The following is an 18,898-nucleotide window of genomic DNA, read 5'->3' as shown; positions in this document are numbered from 1 at the left end:
AAAAATAAAAATAAAAAATAGTATCACTAGCTAAGAATGATAATGTCAGGCCAGTTAGAGGAAACAAAGAAAGTAGATGTATGAAATGCAATATGTTTCGTATTACATCCATGGATTTAAATTTCAGTTTCGATTCGATTCCGAATTTTTGGAAGCAATTCTGAAATTTCAGCCGAAATCCGGTAATTAAAAAAAAAGCTTTATTTTATTAATTTCCAAATTTTGGTAATTGAGGCCGAAATTTCAGAATAATAATTTTTTTTTAAATCATTTTTTCGAAATTTCGGCTGTAATTACTGAAATTTCAGAAATTTGGAAATTTGCAAAATTTCGGATTTCAGCTAAATTTCGGTTTCAAACCCAACTGAAATCCGAAATCGGACGAAATTTAAAACCATGGTCGCATCTAAAGAAAATACTCATAACAAGAAATTTTTTTCCTACCACGAAGAAAGGCTTTAATATAACAGAGAAAATAGAAACCAAACAAAAAATTCAAGTGATTTTTGATGATTAGTCCCAACATGGCAAAATAATTGCTTAATAGTCCCTAAGAAAAGCATATCTCTTCCAATGTTTTTGACAAAAATCTTGTAAAATCCTACAAAGTTGTTAACATGTTATCGAATTGTAACTCTACCCTCGGTTTATGATGTTATCCCTCTAAATTAATCAGACATAATTCCCCTTTTAATCATTAATGAAAAAAATTTCCTAAGAAATAATTTTCCATCAGAAATATTTTCTTGGAATCCAACTAGGATAGGAATTATCTGGAAAAATTTCAAAGGAAAAAATATTCCTAAAATTTCTTACTTTATTTACACATAAAAAAAAGATAACTCCAACCGATCCAAAGAGAGGGGTTTTCAATTTATTATGAAATTGATCTAAATTAATTTTTTGTTGAAAGACTTTTGTCGAAAATATTGGAAGAGATCCTATCTTCTGCTATTTTTTATTTCAGAAAATGTTTGAAGGGAAATCAAAATAGGCTAAAACCGCTTAATAGGGTTGGGGCAAATTTGCCATTTTAAAATTTTTAACGGAGAAAATTGACGTATGTTAGTTTTAGGGACGTTTTAGCAATTATTTTCTAAAACTAGGACTGCTTGGATAATATGCGTTTCTTAGGGACTATTAAGCAATTATTTTGCCATGTAGGGACTAGTTAGCAAAAATCTTAAAATTCAAAAATAATATCTATTAAATAAATACAGGTCTGCATATGTCCATTTGCGTCAATCTATATGAAACTGTACTACATCTTCATATAAGTTGTCAATAAAATCTGCTAACATGAACAAACCTTATCATTAAGCATCTGATCGAAACTGAATGTGTAATTGGTCAGCCTATTGTTCTTTAGGTCTGCATACCTGTACAATTTCAAATCCCAGTCAAACAACACAAAATGGGGAAGGCTTAGATGAACACATCCAGAGATGTAAGCAAGTCAAAAAAAATCCAACAACTCCATGAGCTACACAAGTTCACAGCTTTGGTAACATCATTTGATTATCTGAATAAATAGGCCACATTTAGCAACCATGGAATTTTGTCCAAGGAATATTAGTTTGTCAAGTGTTCAGAAAGTGGTAGAGGGTGTGTGTGTGTGTGTGTGTGAGAGAGAGAGAGAGAGGGGGGGGGGGGGGGGGGGGGGGATTGAGAGGCATGAATAAAGTGGGATGAGAAGTGGCTAAAAACAGGCAAAAAAAATCGTATTTTGAGTGGAGGTTTTTCCCCCCTTTTCACTATTTTCTTACTCCCTCCGCACTCGATACCTCTCAGGCCTCACCCTCTCTCACCAATGGTTAAGCTAATATTCAATGTAAAAAAAAATCATGGTTGCCAAACTGGCCTAAGTGTAAAATAATAATATCATTAGTAATTTTCAAATAGCTTCACCAAATTTGTTTCTATGATGAAAAGAATAGCCTTGTTGTCATATTATGATCCATTAACACTAAGGAACTGATAGCCACATAATGGGTATATTTCTAACATAATTGATGTACAAAGGTCAATGAAAAGAATAAAACAACCAGAGTTTAGGGCATATATAAAAAGAGAAAAGCAGAGAACTACTCTAAGATCTATAACAATCAATAGAAATTGGAAAACAACAGAACGTAACATCTCCTCATGTGTAGGGCCTATCTAGAATAGTGTCCCACTATTCTAGATTTCTAGGATGGATCCTTAATCAAATCTCACCATCAAGAGAGAAAGGAGTCGCACCTACCAACAAACAGTTCAGAACCTCTGAAATATGTATATTTTTTCATTAATTTCTATTTTCCTCTTCTTCTTTTTTGCTGGTGGTAGATAAGCTAGGATTAAACCCCTGTGAAACTGGATCGTACAAATTATTTGATTTGGGAACAATCTATAAAAATAATTTTGGTGTTCGAGGCAAATGAAAATTTTTGACAGATGATTCTCCTCCAACAGATGGCAAAATAAAGTATGAAAATGGATTCAAGAGAACTATTTGGAGCACTCATGAAGAAGTGCAAAGGGCCATAGAAGAAAGCAATGATAAGCATACGAAGGTTGTTGATTAGCATCGATGAGCAAAAGAATACGAATGTGATCAGGTATTGGTGCATTTGTGTATGGAGATATTTTCCAAGGGTCTTATTACAAATTACAAGCCAAGAAGTTTGGACCAAGGTTGCTAGAGCGGGAACCGAAGGCTTCCGGGACGGTGGGAAGCGGGAAGCGAAGGCTTCCGGGACGGTGGGAAGCGGGAAGCGGGAAGCGGGAAGCATGAAGGGTCGAGGGAAGCACCAACGGAAGTGCCGGGGAAGCTCGACGGGAAAGCAACGCTCGAATGACCCCTTCTCATAATGAGAATGTACATAACCCTATTCTAGTCTGGACCTTAGAAGCAGGAATCTTCCCTCAGGGTGCCACTCCCACCTTGGAACCTCAATTTGGCGCTCCTTAGGAAGGAGCTTCTAGGGAGCGCGACCCCAAAGAGACGAGAACCGCTCCAATGACGCTACCATTTTGCTTCTATTACTCCATAAGTCCCACCATCACCAACTTCCTTGCATCAAACTCCTCCAACTCTTCAAAGCACTTCATTGGAACAAAAACAAAGGCTTTGCATCTTTAGAAGGCACGAGGAACGAGTGCACGAAAATGAAGATGGTTAGAAATTACTGCTTTTTTATGTACTCAAATTTTGAAATATACATATGAAAATGGTTAATGAACCTGAATTTTTTTTTTTGAAAAGCGACAGAAATATATTGATAATTCATACGAGAATTACATGAAGAAGGGACCACGAGTCCCCCATGAACTACATTGTATGAGGACCTAGGAGATAACTCCAGGGCCCTAAAAGAAAATCCAAAACTATTACCCTCATCTTTGCAGTCACCAGTCTAAAACAAAAAACTAAAATTTCAAATTCTACTACCTTCCTAGGATCTGTCCCCGATATCCATGATAATAACGCCCATTCAGTAATTACAACCCCCTGAATACAATTCAGTGATCCTCACTGTCAGGTATGATAAAGATACTCGTGACCTCCAGGAAAAACACCTTCTTTGGCCAAGCAATCTACCATCACATTTACCAACCTCCTCCTGGTACTATCATCGATCTATTTACACGAACGAGGTCCTTGATATCCCAAATCATTTGCTCATCTAATCGGAATAAATCCTCCTTCTAGACTGCGATAATACCCCCAACGGTTCCGACTGCATCTTATGAGCACCAATGACAATTGTTTTGACCCCAAATCTCATTGATAGAATTCTCCGCTACTCCCGAACTTTAGATTCAATGAAACCAAGAAATGTCAGGATTTCTCCTATTGCGAATGTCCTTTGCCACCATCTTCTTCCTCTTCGTCCCCAAATCCCTAATCTTCCAATTATGATCTTCTTTTGAGAAAACGAGTGCCCCTCCCACAATACCCCCTTACCTTCGCGCGTCGTAAGGCTTTGTGCTCTCTTTTTCCTTTCCCCAAGCTTTTTGATTCATGATTACGATCTTGATCCCTATTTTCGATCACCATGAAAGTCTTTCGCGTGCAAACAGAAGAATCCAGAACTTCAGGCAGTTTCTCGGAACTTGATTCCAGCACTAGTGGAGACTTGGGAATAGCTAGCGAGGTCGAGTCCCGCAACTTGGATACATCAGTAGAGTCTGAGGCAACTCTCGGAAGGCACCCGTCTGACTCAGCCTCCAAAGGGATATCATCAATACTCACGTCTACGCCGCCTACCAGAAAATTCAGCATCGTAGCCACAGATGGAGAGCTGCAGACCCCCTTCGAGCAATTGAGATGCAGATCCGAATGGGTAGGACCCGAATCTTAGGCGAGAAGGAAATAAGGGGGGATCTAGCCCTCTCGAGAGGGGGCAAACCAGATGCCGATCTCCGGATGGGTTCTCCTTCTTTGAGGTGCTTAATGAGGCCCACCAGCACACTAATTAGATTACTCAAGTATCCAATAAGACCCACGGGCCCAGATTCTGAGAATGGATGGATCCATTGGGCTGTGTTCAAAGGCATCTTCAAAAGCCCAAGATTTCTTATATTTGGTAACCTCCAGTCCTTTACAATATTGCCACTTTCAATAGCCGGTTGCATTTCCACGAAAACACTCAAATCAGGGACCACTAACCAGGCTGGCGGACTCTCCAAAGAACCATCCAGAGTTGAATTAATTTGGGGTGGCTCCTTTTCTTGGGGAACAGCATCAGCTACCATGTGTCCAAGGGCTGGCACGGAGACCAGAGCAACAGCTGGCTCCAAGCTTTGAATTTCAAAATCTTCGTTAAAATGCGCCTGCTCTCTATCTTGCGCTGAAGAATGTGCACCCTGCACATTTGGCTAGAGTGCGCTGGCATCTTCTCCCATGCTCCATCTTCCGACGAATAACGATCCAGATCTCCTTCCTTCGACTCACCCTCCGATGATCTGTCAATGTCTGGCACTATCGGACCTGGAATCAAGCCTCCCGGTACACCGTCTCGATTCAAGTCCGCCATTTTTTCAAGCTTCACCCACTGGATTGTACCATCCATACAAGTTGGAACAACAACGGAGATTGGGCAATTACCACTTGTAATAATTTGGATTTTTGCTGTTTTATATCCTCTACCAGCTTTACAGAAGAAGTCGGATGAAACCACTCTCCCAATCCTTAAGAAATTTTCCTCGCACCAAGCCTGCGGGGGAATGCCGGAGATACTCCACCAATCTCTCGACTCTGATGATGAAAACTTTGCATCCCAAGGAAATAATTCTACAAACGGAGAGTTCCTTGCAGATTTCCAAATGGTTTGAGTTCTCTGGATGTTCAACCCGGAGGAAGAACTATCATTACCTCTAGCACGTCCATCCTGTACACATCTAGGGTTGCTCTCGAGCCACATCTTTGTCTAAGCCATTTTTCAAGCGCCAGAATGTTTCCAGACCAGCCTTCCCGAATCATACCCGATAAACTCAGACGGGTATTGCTTATAGACACCAGAGGTACAATGTCACTGTTATCAGGCGTGCCCTCCACAATTTTTTGGCCTGAGACTCCCACTACGAAACCTCTATTGTCTACTCCAGACAGATCGCCATTGCCATTTCCCAACAATCTTCTACACATTCCAGACATGTCACAGTTCACCATGTCCACTCAGCAGGGTTTCCTTCGCTCTCTCTCCTTTTCCAAGCAGGTGAGAGTGGCTTTGAAGTTGGCACCTCCGTCTGGTAACTTGGATTGCAAAGCCAGATTAGATTGCATTCGTTGAATCTTTTGGTCGAGCTGATGATCGGATAGGAATTCGACATCCTCTCCTCCAATCCATACTCCATTCCATCCTCTCCTCCAATCCATCTAGGACCTCGCCGGAAGGAAACCTGTGACCTGATCTTGATTTGATTTTCAAACAGAAGGGATTTCAAATCATTTCAAAACATCAACAAGGGAGACCTAAAGATCAAACCTATGATAATGAACTTGAATTTTGAAAGATAAATAAAGAAAATATTACATACACGCTCCTATGGCGCTTCCAAACTTAAACTCTTCTAGACCCCACGCTTCCCCGCCCCCGCTCCTGCACGCTCTTCGTGCTTCTAAGGTCTGGACCAAGGTTGCCAGAGCAGGAAGCGAAGGCTCCCGGGATGGTGGGAAGCGTGATGGGTCGGGGGATGCGTCGGCAGAAGCGCCGGGGAAACGCAAAGGGAAAGCAATGGGGAAGCGTGTTTTCCATTTTTGTGATGCCCATAAAATTAAAACGATGGGGAGCAACTGGGAAGCGCGATTCCCATTTTAGGGAAGCGCAATTCTCACTTTTTGGGAAACGTCGAGATTCTCGAATCGAAATTGTGTTCCGGGGAATCGCGATTCTCTAATGCAGGGTGCGATTCCCTACTTCCTTGGTTTGGACCATATAAGATTTTAAAGAAAGAAGGCCCATATGCCTATTTACTCAAGCTTCCTAGTTATATCAACATCAGCCTTATCTTCAATATATCTGATTTATATGATTATGTTGGGCATGATGAGGAACAAGCCATAAATATTGATGAACGAAGGGATCGGCTTCAAGAGAAAGTTAATGAAGAGATTGAAGATATCCTTGACACATGTGAACCATGGGAACCCAAGGAGGAACTTACACTCCATTTCTCATTAATTGGAAGAACAAGGACCAACTGAGAGCACACGGATTGGGGAAGACGAGTTGCGAAAGCAAGATAGAACTATCTTCCAAAGATATGCTCGAACTAATTCATCGGAGCCGAATTCTTCTCAACCAAGGGGGATTGATGCAGTCCAATCATTAACCCAAGTAGGGGAACTCTCAACCAAGATCTGGATAATGAAGAAGAATTGAAAGTGGCCTTATTGAATGATCATGTCGGCAGAGCAAGGTGTTGATTCTTATTTTATTTGAATTTTAGGATGGATTTTATTTGGGTTTTGAAAGTTTCAGTTTGACCTATTTATGAACTGATTTAGATTGGAAGTCTTTATTTTTAAGTGTAGTAAGAATCCAATTTAGTTTTTTAGTCTTTTGGGACACTTTTAGAGCTGGAAATTTTATAGGATTAGGAGTCTTCACTTGGGAAGATTATAGTCATAATAGGGCAAGATGGGGGTCTACGTAAGGGTCTTTGGATTGGTTTATGGAAGATTACGAAAATTGAAGTTCATGTAAAGAGTTTATTCTAATGATTTGTGGACACGGAAACGGAGTGTCGAACACGGCAAAACCCCAAACTTTAGAAACGGGGACACGGCTAAAATAGAAAGTATATGTAATCATGATTTGTGGATATGGATTCGTGTGTCCAGTTTCGACATGGATACGAGTTGTCTAAATGAGGTAAACACAATATTCAATAAAAAAACAGAATGTCACACTTGACACGGTACAAAAACATGTCCACACACCCACATTAAGTCTAACACTTCCAGCAATACAAGTACAAGTGTCCAAAGGAGTGTCAACACGTGTGAACACCTGTGGACACGTGTGTCGTGTCGGACACGGCAAGACACGTGAGTCGGCAATAAATTCGAAGTGTCGGCCAAATCATATTCTCTGAGGCACAAAATATTTTGCTCTCCTCGCCTTTAAGAGGTATGTGCTTGATTTTATTTTGGGTTTCGATTTAGGTTTGAAACTTGTTTTGTTATTCTATTTATGATGGACCACTCTCTCTATATAATCCACCCGATCGGATAGTTCCCTTTTTAATGCACAAGTTCCAACAATAAATAACTCATAACGTTGGCTTTCTGACATTCTTGAGGCATAGGCTGATTTTCCACTTTGTGTAAGGATAGTGCTCAACCTGGCTATGATACCAAATTCATGTAGGAAGGCCAACGAAAATAATAAAACAATAGGAGTCTAGGGCAGATCTAAATCAAGAATATCAGAAAACTACTCAATGGTCTAAAGCAACCAATATGAATTGAAAAACAATGGAAAAGAGATAGAACGCCACATGTAGGGCCTATCTAGAATATAGGCTCACTATTCTAGGAAGGATCCTTTATGGAATCTCATCACTAAGAGAGAAAGGAGTTGCATCTACCAAAGAAGAACCTCTGAAATCAGTGGCTGTTTTTCATAAATTTATATTATTGAAGAAACTTTTAGCTTTTTTCATAAATTTATATCATCAAACAAACTTTCACATGCATCATAACAACCATGGTTTTATATTTCCCCGAAACAACCGAAATGTTTCTGATTCCGTACCCACCAAAACAAAACCTCAATAAATTCCTTCCACGTCATTATTTCCGACTGAAATTCCAGAAATTCAACCGAAATGGTCTGAACGACAAAAAAAATGGAAAGATATTATGATTTGCATTTCATTTCATTATGTAGAGAATGATATTTGGTAAGCAACGTTATTGAACTGCACATCAAAGTATATCTTATACATGGGATGTCACAACAAAGTAGCCATATCTTATGCATGGGATGTCAGATTGCAATGGGACCAATAATACCTCGTAACTCTATGTGATATTGACAGAGTTAGGGGTCCTTGGAGGGGAGACTTGTCATTGTACTTTCTTATACTTCAATACAATGTACTTCTTTATTGACTTTACTGTTCCAGACATGTGCGGCAACGCATGTCACAAGGTGTTTGATGTGATTAACCCATTATGGAGACTTTCTTGCTTGTGTGATGGTTTCAAAGTATGTATCTGTGCTTATTCTAACGTTTCCCAAAGTTTCATCTTAAAATTTCATCATTTGCATATACTCCCATACGTTTCCGTGCTTTTACTAGATTTCCACCGAAATTTCCATTAAAACCAAAATGTTCTTGTTTCCGTCACGACAGAAACCGAAACCGAAATTTAAAACCTTGATAACAGCTTCATGGCTCCCTCATGTGGACTCTAGTCATTTCAAACCATTTCAACTCTATGTAATTCCTAATGAAAATAAAACATCTTACAACTTATTAAACTAATGAAGCTGATAACTTCTAAAAGAAATAGATTACATCTGCTAAAACTAACATTCCTAGGGTGGACCACATATAGAATGGGCGTCACTTATTCTTAGATGGCCCGTGGCCTTAGGCAACTAAAGCCATTCCTAGGGTGGACCACATATAGAATGGGCGTCACTTATTCTTAGATGGCCCGTGGCCTTAGGCAACTAAAGAAATGGGCTTGAGTCCGCGATTGTAAACCCTTGGGGTTTCGACGCTCCAAGGATACTTGCAAAGAGGAAGCTCGGTGGTCCCCAAAGGTCCCCAAAAACCTGTCATTTTACTAGCTGGATCTGAAATGATACTTGGAAAGTCTTCGAAACCTATCTCCAGCAGAATTTATACTTTCATAACTTCATATTTTATGAAAACATGAAGTTCGGCAAAAAAGTGCATTATAGTTTCACAAGGAATTCATCGAAGGTGATATTTCTATTCTGCTGTAAACGAGCAGCTTGAGAGTTGTTTGCAAACTCTACAACTAGAAGACAAAATCATTCCTTAAAAAAAAAATTCCACGTATTGGCCACTCCATTATATATGTTCAAGGGCTCAGAATCTTTAGATGTTAAAAAGGAACGTGTTTATCTTTATTTTATTCCTCGAGAAAAACAGAAGTTTATCCTTCAAATGAAACACAACATGGAAGTATAGTGAACTTACTTAACAGCCCCATAACCCACTGCTTCAGCAGTTTGTGCAAGCTCCTCATCGGTCCACTCTACAAGTTTACCTGACCAAATACATAAAATGGCTTAAAAACATTCAACGGCCTCATAAAGTTCGGATGATCGCAAAGACATAAAATGGCTTATAAAACATTCAAGACGTTGACTTATACAACATGATTCTTACTATTCGGGTTTGAAACAAATAGATGTTATAAACTCAATAATTATTCAAGAAATATAAAAGTGACACAGACAGCTGACCCACGAAGATAATGGTGAAAAAATAAATTTGATCATATTAGTACCATTATTTTCAAGACGTTGACTGAGTTCCGTTTTACTACGAGTTTTCGCTTCATCAAGTAAATCGACTAATCGAACAACTTCAGAGCTGCGAGTCCGAAAGCGCTTGCCATCCGATCCAAGAACAAGACCAAACCCAACATGGCTTGTTTTTGGGTATGAACCACCATTAACTGGAAGCCAACCAGCACGTTTGGCAGCCTAAAATAAGAAACAAGTGTCACCGACAATCCTTTAATTCAGAGGAAAGCAATATTTTTAAAAAAAATGCTTCTGAAAGTGACGACCATTGCATTCATTTGAACTTAGCATTTTTATGTCAGTTTAATGCAAAACATTGACTTTTGGAAGTCACAGCCAGATCAGACATTTGAAAATAATATTTCAATCTAGATTAGAACAAAAAAATATTCCTATGCCCAGATGGAAAAGGTATGGTATGGCATGGCATAATGGAAAGATAAGATATAGAAAACGACCGTATATTATTAAGATACGGCCAATTACGACAAAAATGGATAAGTAGAGGTGGCATATGATACATACGCTGAATAGCATTTCAAAGTGCTGTGCCTGACCAACATCGGTTACGTATATTATCCACTCTGCTTTCTCTTCATTGAGTCGGTACCTGTGAAGGGTAAGCAACAATGTCAAAAAGCAAACTTCCAACTAGCAACTCTTAATTAACTCCAATTGCCAAATACCCAACCAAAGAGTAAATCAACTTCAATTGCCAAATACCAAGTACCAACCAAAGAGCTGCTAGATCAGTTGAAGCATAGTTGAACCCGCCATCCCTCTTCACAACAATAAAAGGGATTGGTTGCCCTTCAATAAATATCACACGAGCACCTTCGCTTTCCTCAATTAATCCTTTATTAGTCAATTCCTCTAGAACTCCAAGAATAAACGGATTATAAAAGCTCTCCCCCTACCAAAACATTAAAATTTCTACATGTTACATTATTGCACCTTAATTGTAAAATTAGTTATGTTTGGATACAAGGGCTAATGAAATAAGAGAGCAAATATGACCCTATGATTGAAATCCATGGATCTCAATTCCCAAGAAAAATTGCAAAACTCATGCATAATCAGATATTTGAAATACCAAAAACATAATTTTTTCAATAAAAGAATTCATCACATCGTAAGAACCCACTCAGTTAACGAAAAATCTAATCAAGGGTACATCAACATATTAATAGACAAGGACAGTGAGATCAAGCTATGCCATTGTATCTATATTAAGCACACTATTTGCCAAAGATGAGCGTTGTTCACAACCTTTCAAGCTAGGCAGTATCATATAAAAAGACCAGTTTTGCAATCCAAATATATCAAATGTCCAAAAGAACTAAGGTGCTGTTTGGGTGACTCCAAAACTGAGGGTGAAGCCACCACATCCACACATCCCTGGGTGCACCCCTGGGTGCACTTGGACTCATTTCAGTTAAGAGTTAAAATACTCTCATGTGCAAATGGGCACTGATTTTGATGGATTTTGAACAAGAAGCATAAATTTGCCAATTTCACTTGTGCACCTGTTTGGGTGTCTCAAAAACTGAAGGTAAAACCCACATGCACACATTCCCCAAGTGCAGATGGAGTCATTTCAAGCAGAGCTAAAATGCTTCAATGTGCAAATGGCCACCAATTTTGTGGGCTATTGAATGGGAAGCACAAATTTTCAAATTTCATTTGTGCACTCCCATACGCTTCAAGCTAGCAACTGCAGCAATGGCTCAGTGCACACAACTTCAACATCAATAGCAGGGTAATCCAAACACGACCTAAGCAACTGTGCAGTAAAATGAAGAAACTCCTCAGAGCGAGTAAATTGAGTACAGTAAAGGGAATATTACCTTTTCCTCCAGATGTACGCCCAGGCGCACATAGACCTGATCAAATTCCTTGCGGCTGATTTCACATATCTGTTTCCATGCCCTGCGATACTGGGCATCACCACCCTGCCATATAAAAAGTAAAAAGAAAAAACGAAACAATAGACAAGATGAGAAAATGACAAGAACCAAAAAAAAGAAGAAGAAAAAGAATTGCTCTTTCTATTTTAACAGAACTTGATCAAACCCATAATGTTGTTACCCTTACATTTAGTAAGTAAAATTAACAGGAGTGAAACTCTTACCTGCAGCCGGACCACCGCCTGCTGTGCCCTTTCCTTAAAGGAAGGATCGTCATCAAACTTCTTTTTTGATGCCTTATAAAATGCCTGGTAAACCACAGGCCAAATTGAAATCAAAATGAACATCCACAAAGAAGAGTATGGTTGGGAGAAATCACATTTTTCAATTTACGCAGAATTTCATTTCCATGTCTTTTATCATTTAGAAAGTCCAACCACACTGAACCAATCCAAAACAGTTGACTTTCTGAAGAAAAGGAATTGCATTTAAGATGCGGGTAAGGCAGCATCTCATTCTGAACCCTCCATGTGATAGTTTTCATTTTTGGAATCATCAAAAATTGCAAAACATTATTTGAGAATGGGGATGCGATTTGGGCATTTAGTGGCCCAATAGGGGGGGGGGCAGACTTTAATGAGGCGGAAGTTCGAGCCATTCACCAAGGAATCAATTTTCTTCAAAGTGAAGACATGAATAGGGTGGTGGTTGAAGGGGATTCTCTCAATGTCACTAGGTGGCTAAGAGGCTCGCATATTGCACATTAGAGATTTGCCACATTATTTGATGAAATTCGGGACAGGATTGGATCATCCTCGATATGCTTCAATAACATAAGGCGGTCCGCAGATGGAGAGGCTGACAAGCTTGCTAGAGAGGGTGTACATAAGGAGAGAGTGGAGATTTTCGACTTCCTACCTCCCTAGCTACTTTTGTTTTGTTTTCTGTTAATTTTCGGGTTTATTTGCTCCCTTTTCTTCGTAATTTATGGGACCTCCTCGGTCTCCGTTTTCTTCAATGAATCAATCTTACCGTTCAAAAAAAAATTGCAAAACATGAGAAGTTCACAGAGAAATTTTTCAGCAAGAACTTTTTTCAATGATATTTTCAAAAAGAACTTAGCATTCCTAGTTGGACTAAAGCATATAACACACACACACACACACACACACACACACTCTCTCTCTCTCTCTCACACACACACACATTGATAGTGGGATCATGGCACAACAATTACCCTAAAAAAAGAACCACAAAACTATGATCTTACCATAAAACAATTTAAAAGCATCAATATGCTTTCCTAGCTCACCTGGAGATCTCCAATGGCTTGCTCCCCAGAATCCTCCCAGTTTGGGAACTCCTCAAAGAGGTATTCAATCAGCATTCCAAACTGCACAGCATACGTAGGATTTTAAACTCAGAAAATTTTCATGGAAAAAGAATACATTTCTGTCAGGAGACTAGTACATCCACACAGGAGATGATAAAAGTAAACAATAAGTAGGATTTTAAACTCAGGAAATTTTCATGCAAAAAGAATACATTTCTCTCAGGAGACTAGTACATCCACATAGGAGACAATGAAACTAAACAATATTACTATGAGGGTACCACCAAAAGCTCTATAAATGGCGATAAGATAAAATTTTTAAAAAAGCAGAAATTCGGATAATTGAGTCCAAGAAGGACGCAATTTATTTCCCTTAGCAGTATTGCACATGACAACAGAAATATCCAATCTTCCTTTTCTGGGCAATAATATCATTAGACAGACCTCAAGCATTTTGTGGAAGTGCTCTTTAACTAAGAGCCGCCACAAATTGTAGACATCATGATCTATTTAAGCGTTAGAATTTCAAATATGTGTCAGTACCCCAATTTGCCAGCCTATCCATGCTGAATTAACAGAACCACGAATCTGGAAACAGATATATTCTAGTTTACCAAGATCTGAAACTACAAATAAGAGTTTTAAACTTTTAACCCCATGCATGTTCAACTATCAAGTTGCTTTAGGAACACTTTTTTTTTTTTGGAGCAACTTGTATGTCGTAAGTATCCATTTGTTCTTTGCAAAGGCAGTCACCGGCTTCAAGTTCAGAACGGGTATACCAAATTAACAGTATTGAAAAGGATGAACAACCAAGCCAATACTGTGACTCTCTTTCCAGACTTCTTCAGCTTCATTATATTTTGCGTCTTAGATGATTCCAGGTTTGACAGAGATTGTTAAGTGATTTCCCTGTATATAGGGCTTAAACAGCTACAAGATGATGACAAACTAAATGGCCAAACAGAAAGAACATGAAATGCCCTGTTCCCTTACTATAGTTACTAGTGAATTACCCCTTGTTCCAAAAATAAATAGAACAGCCCTCAACCACCAACACACAACTAGATAGCCCTCAAAAACTCACTTTGATTAATGATCTTCCTCTTCTACTCACTTTGATGAACAGCCCTCAACCATCCGCTCCATATTGCAAAATTTTCAAAACTAAAGATTATAGGGATATTCTCCCCCTTCTATAAATCAGGCATCTTGGTTTCGTCATTACACCAAAGAAAGAAAAGAAAAGAAAAAACCTTGAAGATGCAAAAGAACTACCAATGGAATAAACAGAGGCACAAAAGCCCCCCCAAACACACAACTATAAAGTTAATAGTCCAAAAGAAGAAAATCAAGCACCATAGTTGGCAAAACAATAGAAGAATATTCCAATTTCGGCCTTAAGATTTAGGCAACCAATATAGAATTACATTCTTATTAAATAGTCAAAAGAAGTATATATGCAATACAAACTAAGAGAATGTAAAAATCAATTGACAAATGAAATGAGATGAATGGATGTAATCTGAGAGCTTCAGACATAATGGGACTAAGAGGGATCATATCAGATGTTTGCAATCATTCCGTGAGAATCTTATCTGAAACAAGTGATTCCCACCACAAATATCATAATGATGAAGGCACATTGACACATTGATAATGTATTGCATCACTGCCTAATAGGTACTCACAAGATGGCAGCAACAAGATATAATAGAACACATACATAAAATTACGGTAACCAAATAAAAAGGCCACCAAGGATGACAAACAAGATTTCCAACTATCATGTTTACCTGTGTACCCCAATCACCAACATGATTTCGTCGGAGAACCTGAACATTCGAGAACTCCAACATTCGAGAAAGAGTATCTCCAATGATTGTTGATCTCAAATGGCCTACGTGCATCTCTTTTGCAATATTGGGTGAAGAAAAATCAACCACTGCCCTAGTAATTGGGAGCATTGGTGCCCACATTCCAATGCCTTTTAATAGCATCTTTTGTATACTCTGCAATAAAATAATAGCATCATGTTAAAAAAAGTGTACCATTCGGCACAAGCAAAGATGCACATAGAAACAAATAATTTTCTTCTGTAAAACCTAAATGCTATGCTGGCACCTTAGCTATCCATTTGTTTGACAAAACAAGATTCACGAACCCAGCTGGTGCAATAGAGGGAGGTTCGATAATTTCAGATGGAGGAAGATTTCTCACAATGGCCTGCAAAAGGAAAGAAGTTTCTGCAATGATATATACAAGCAGTAATTAGGAATTCATTGCTAGACATGAATAATGTCTTATGAGCAAAAGATAAGAATAAAGTGCTGTTCATGAAGAAAGGCATTAGTACCTGCCCAATGGAATTGGGATTCCTGAATTCAGTTGAGTTGCCTTTTATCTTGGACCACAGGCTCATAGCATTATTACTACATAAAAAATCAGTTCACCCTGATTAAGCTATGAAACTAAAACAAACCACAAATTACAACTGAAAATGATCTTACACCCAAAAAAGGTGAAGAACAGAAGCTTTTTAAAACTAAAAACTACACGCAGACATAAACCAGAGGTAAAAATATCTACTTTCCTCCATAAGTTCATAGATTAATCAACAATTTAATATAGGGCGCAAGGGGAAAGAAATTACATCCTACCATTGGTAATCGGCAAATTTTGTAGAAGCAGCAATCATCGGCTCTATGTCTAACTCTGGGAATGTGGTTCTAAGAGATGCTTTGAATAATGCAGAAAGTTGTTGCTTAACGCTTCCTACTCCATCTCCATCCTGTGCCACCAACATCAGCAAAACAAGATCATGCTCCATTTCAAGATAAGTGCAGCAAGGTTGAATAGTTTGCAAGAGTAAACCCATCGAAAGCACAAAGAATAGAAACAAAGAAGGATGGGTGTGCTAATATATTGTGCTGATTTGTGAGTAAAGAACATGGATTAAAGGATCAGCTTGTGCCAATAGATATTGGATTTTCAGTTGGATGATAGCGATGTGTATTGTATTTTACTTCCTATTCTTACTTTTAAGCAAAAATTCCAATCGGGATAACGAACCCATTGAAATTCGACCACTGCACCTTATTACTTATAACATAATGTTGATATATTTAAGGTCACAAATTCAATCCCAAGAAACCCATTCTGCATAGCTGAGCCACCAAAAGAAATAAGGAAGGAGAGATTAAAGAGGATGTTAACCACAAAATAAGAGCATGTTGGTTTAAGTGGAAGCATGCTTCAGGAGTTCTGTGCGATCGTAAAATACCTACCAAGTTGAAGGGAAAGTTGCATTAGACAGCTTTGAGGTCAGCCATGCTGTACGGCTCAGAATGTTGGGCCACCAAGAAGCACCATGTGCATAAGATGAGTGTAGGAGATGCGAATGCTTAGATGGATGTGAGGCCACACAAGGTTAGATCGAATTAAAAATGAAGACATCCGTAAAAAGGTGGGGGGTGGCACCAATTGAGGAGAAGATGAGAGAGCACCGCTTAAGATGGTTTGGGCATATCCAACGTAGGCCTCTGGATGCTCCAGTGAGAAGAAGTGACTCGTGCCAAGTTGATGGAGTAAAAAGAGGTAGGGGCAGACCGAAAACAACTTGGCTAGAAATAGTGAGGAAAGACTTGACGGCTAGGAACATAACAGAGAACATGACCTTGGATAGAATAGAATGGAAGAAAATGATCCATGTAGATGAACCCAACTAGTGTCAGAAGTAGACTTAGTCAATTTGAGCCGGGAAGATCCTTTCACCTTCTTCATGAAAATTTTCTATAGGATTCATTAGCTGACCCGAACTAGTTTGGGACAAAGTCTTAGTTGAGTTGAGTTGAGTCTTATAAATGTGGGCGGACAGCCTTCTTTGATAAAATTCTCACAGGGACCACCTTAGAAATCGCCAAATGCTGATTACTGGTTGTTGCTCCCACTGCATAGAGGCAGGGGAATCAGTAGACCATATTTTTATTCATTGCAGGTACGTCAGAACCATTTGAGATCTTATCCTTCGAAGAATCGGGATCATGTGGGTTTTCCCTTCTCACATGAACAATCTTATGGATTGTTAGTGCAAAGCCATAGGAAACTCCTCGCCCTATATAGAATGATGGATCCCCCTCACCCTGGGAAGTACAAGTTAAATTTTGAAGGCTCAAGTTTGGAGAATCCAAGGCTGCCGAGGTTGGAGGACTCCATACAAGATTGGTGGAGTCAAGTGGGCTTCTCTGGTCTGATTGGGAGAGCTGATTCTAATGAAACTGGGCTATGATCGGTCCTTCATGGTACTAGGCTTGCCAATGATAGTGTTTTGACCGCTATTTTGATGGAGTGGGACTCCCTCAATGTCATTAGATTGATGCTTGGAGGTTTGTGTATCTGGTGGATGAGATTCAGGATTTAGTGGGGGTCGTCCCTATATCCTTCCGGCATGTTAGAAGGACCGCTAATAGTGAAGCGGATAGGCTTGCCCGAGTGGGGGTTATTAGACCCCTCTTGAAGGTTTTTGCCTTTCTTCCACCCTGAAATCAGGGGGGGCTTTGCTTTCTTGTATTCTATATTCTTCTTCTTTTTTTATTGTCCTACCATCTTGGTCATGGTTGTTCCCTTGTTCTCTTAGTAACAAAATTATCTTACCATTCAAAAAAAAATCATAAATGTGGGTAATTTTACTTACAGTATCAACAGCCCCTCCTTGCAAAGGAACAGATATTTGGGCCTCACTGCTCATGGCTGATGGTAACAGAACTTTTCCCTTTGAAAGAAATCTTTTACTTCTTGAAATCAAGTAATCTGTCTAATTTCACAATACCATCACTAAATTACTTCCACTGATACTCAATTTTTCATCAAAGTTTATGAAAAAAACACAATGTATTCGTCACTGTCTCTAGTATTAAGAAAAACAAACAAATCAAATGGAATTCAAAAAAATAAAATAAAAATCATTGCACTTAATTTATGCTAAATCAATACTAAAATACCCAGGACAGAAAAGAGAAAAAAAACCACCCAAGACAACATGCACTAGCTAAATGTAAAAGGAAAAAGAAAGAAGGAGAAGGCCATGAAAGCAGGAAAGATAGAGAAGAAGGTGTTTTGTGCTTACCAGTTTTGGGGATGGAGAGGGGGCGAGAGTGCAAATGAGGGAGGCGAGAAAAGGAAAAAGAGGTGGGAGGCAGTAAAAAGGAAGATGACCCTGCCATTATTAAATACCCTCTCTGTCCCTTTCTCTTACGCTTGTTTAGGGTTTTATCCCAATTGAAAAAAAGCTAACGAATTTTTATGAGCAAAAACTACTATTTTCGCCCCCCACAGTTTATAGGCGCGCCCCGAACCTTTTGTAAAAGGAATATATGTTTGTTCCCAAACTCTTTTTTACACGTGAAAATGTTCCAAATGAGACCTGGTAGGAAGATACTTCGTATTAGGGAAGTTGCCTTAAGCCTTACATTAATAATCATATTTTTATGATAAGAATACCTCAGTATTTTAATGAAATAACAAATATAAAGGGGAAAAATTAGGACCTTATTTGGACATGAGATTTTATATGGTGAATGGGCATGTAGATTTTATATTTTATCCAACAGCAGTGTACTTTTTAAGGTGCTCTACTGATGGCATGATTTTAAATTTCG

General features: G+C 38.9%; 1 protein-coding gene across 2 annotated transcripts in view; it reads right to left on the bottom strand.

The window, feature by feature from the left end:
* LOC143861391 (arginine--tRNA ligase, cytoplasmic-like) overlaps positions 1-18,525 on the bottom strand; it is a 29,763-nt gene extending 11,238 nt beyond the window's left edge. Inside the window, exons 1-14 of one of the 2 annotated variants that reach the window (XM_077372316.1) lie at positions 18,367-18,525; positions 17,935-18,054; positions 15,902-16,032; positions 15,598-15,673; positions 15,366-15,467; positions 15,038-15,253; positions 13,221-13,301; positions 12,133-12,216; positions 11,849-11,953; positions 10,736-10,914; positions 10,527-10,611; positions 9,983-10,181; positions 9,670-9,739; positions 1,310-1,379 (exon numbers count right to left, since the gene is read on the bottom strand). In XM_077372316.1, coding sequence (XP_077228431.1) covers positions 1,310-1,379; positions 9,670-9,739; positions 9,983-10,181; positions 10,527-10,611; positions 10,736-10,914; positions 11,849-11,953; positions 12,133-12,216; positions 13,221-13,301; positions 15,038-15,253; positions 15,366-15,467; positions 15,598-15,673; positions 15,902-16,032; positions 17,935-17,988 — 1,452 coding nt within the window. In that variant the 5' untranslated portion in view covers positions 17,989-18,054; positions 18,367-18,525. The remainder of the gene's footprint in view (positions 1-1,309; positions 1,380-9,669; positions 9,740-9,982; positions 10,182-10,526; positions 10,612-10,735; positions 10,915-11,848; positions 11,954-12,132; positions 12,217-13,220; positions 13,302-15,037; positions 15,254-15,365; positions 15,468-15,597; positions 15,674-15,901; positions 16,033-17,934; positions 18,055-18,366) is intronic. The other variant, XM_077372314.1, reaches the window with a different exon arrangement.
* Positions 18,526-18,898: the final 373 nt, after the last annotated feature.

The sequence above is a fragment of the Tasmannia lanceolata genome, unplaced genomic scaffold (genome assembly GCF_043159265.1).
Source record: "Tasmannia lanceolata isolate RefF3 unplaced genomic scaffold, GAP_Taslan_0.1 ptg000003l, whole genome shotgun sequence".
Lineage (NCBI taxonomy): Eukaryota > Viridiplantae > Streptophyta > Magnoliopsida > Canellales > Winteraceae > Tasmannia > Tasmannia lanceolata.
The sequence above is the reverse complement of the archived record's forward strand: the minus strand, read 5'-3'. Positions and strand labels throughout refer to the sequence as shown.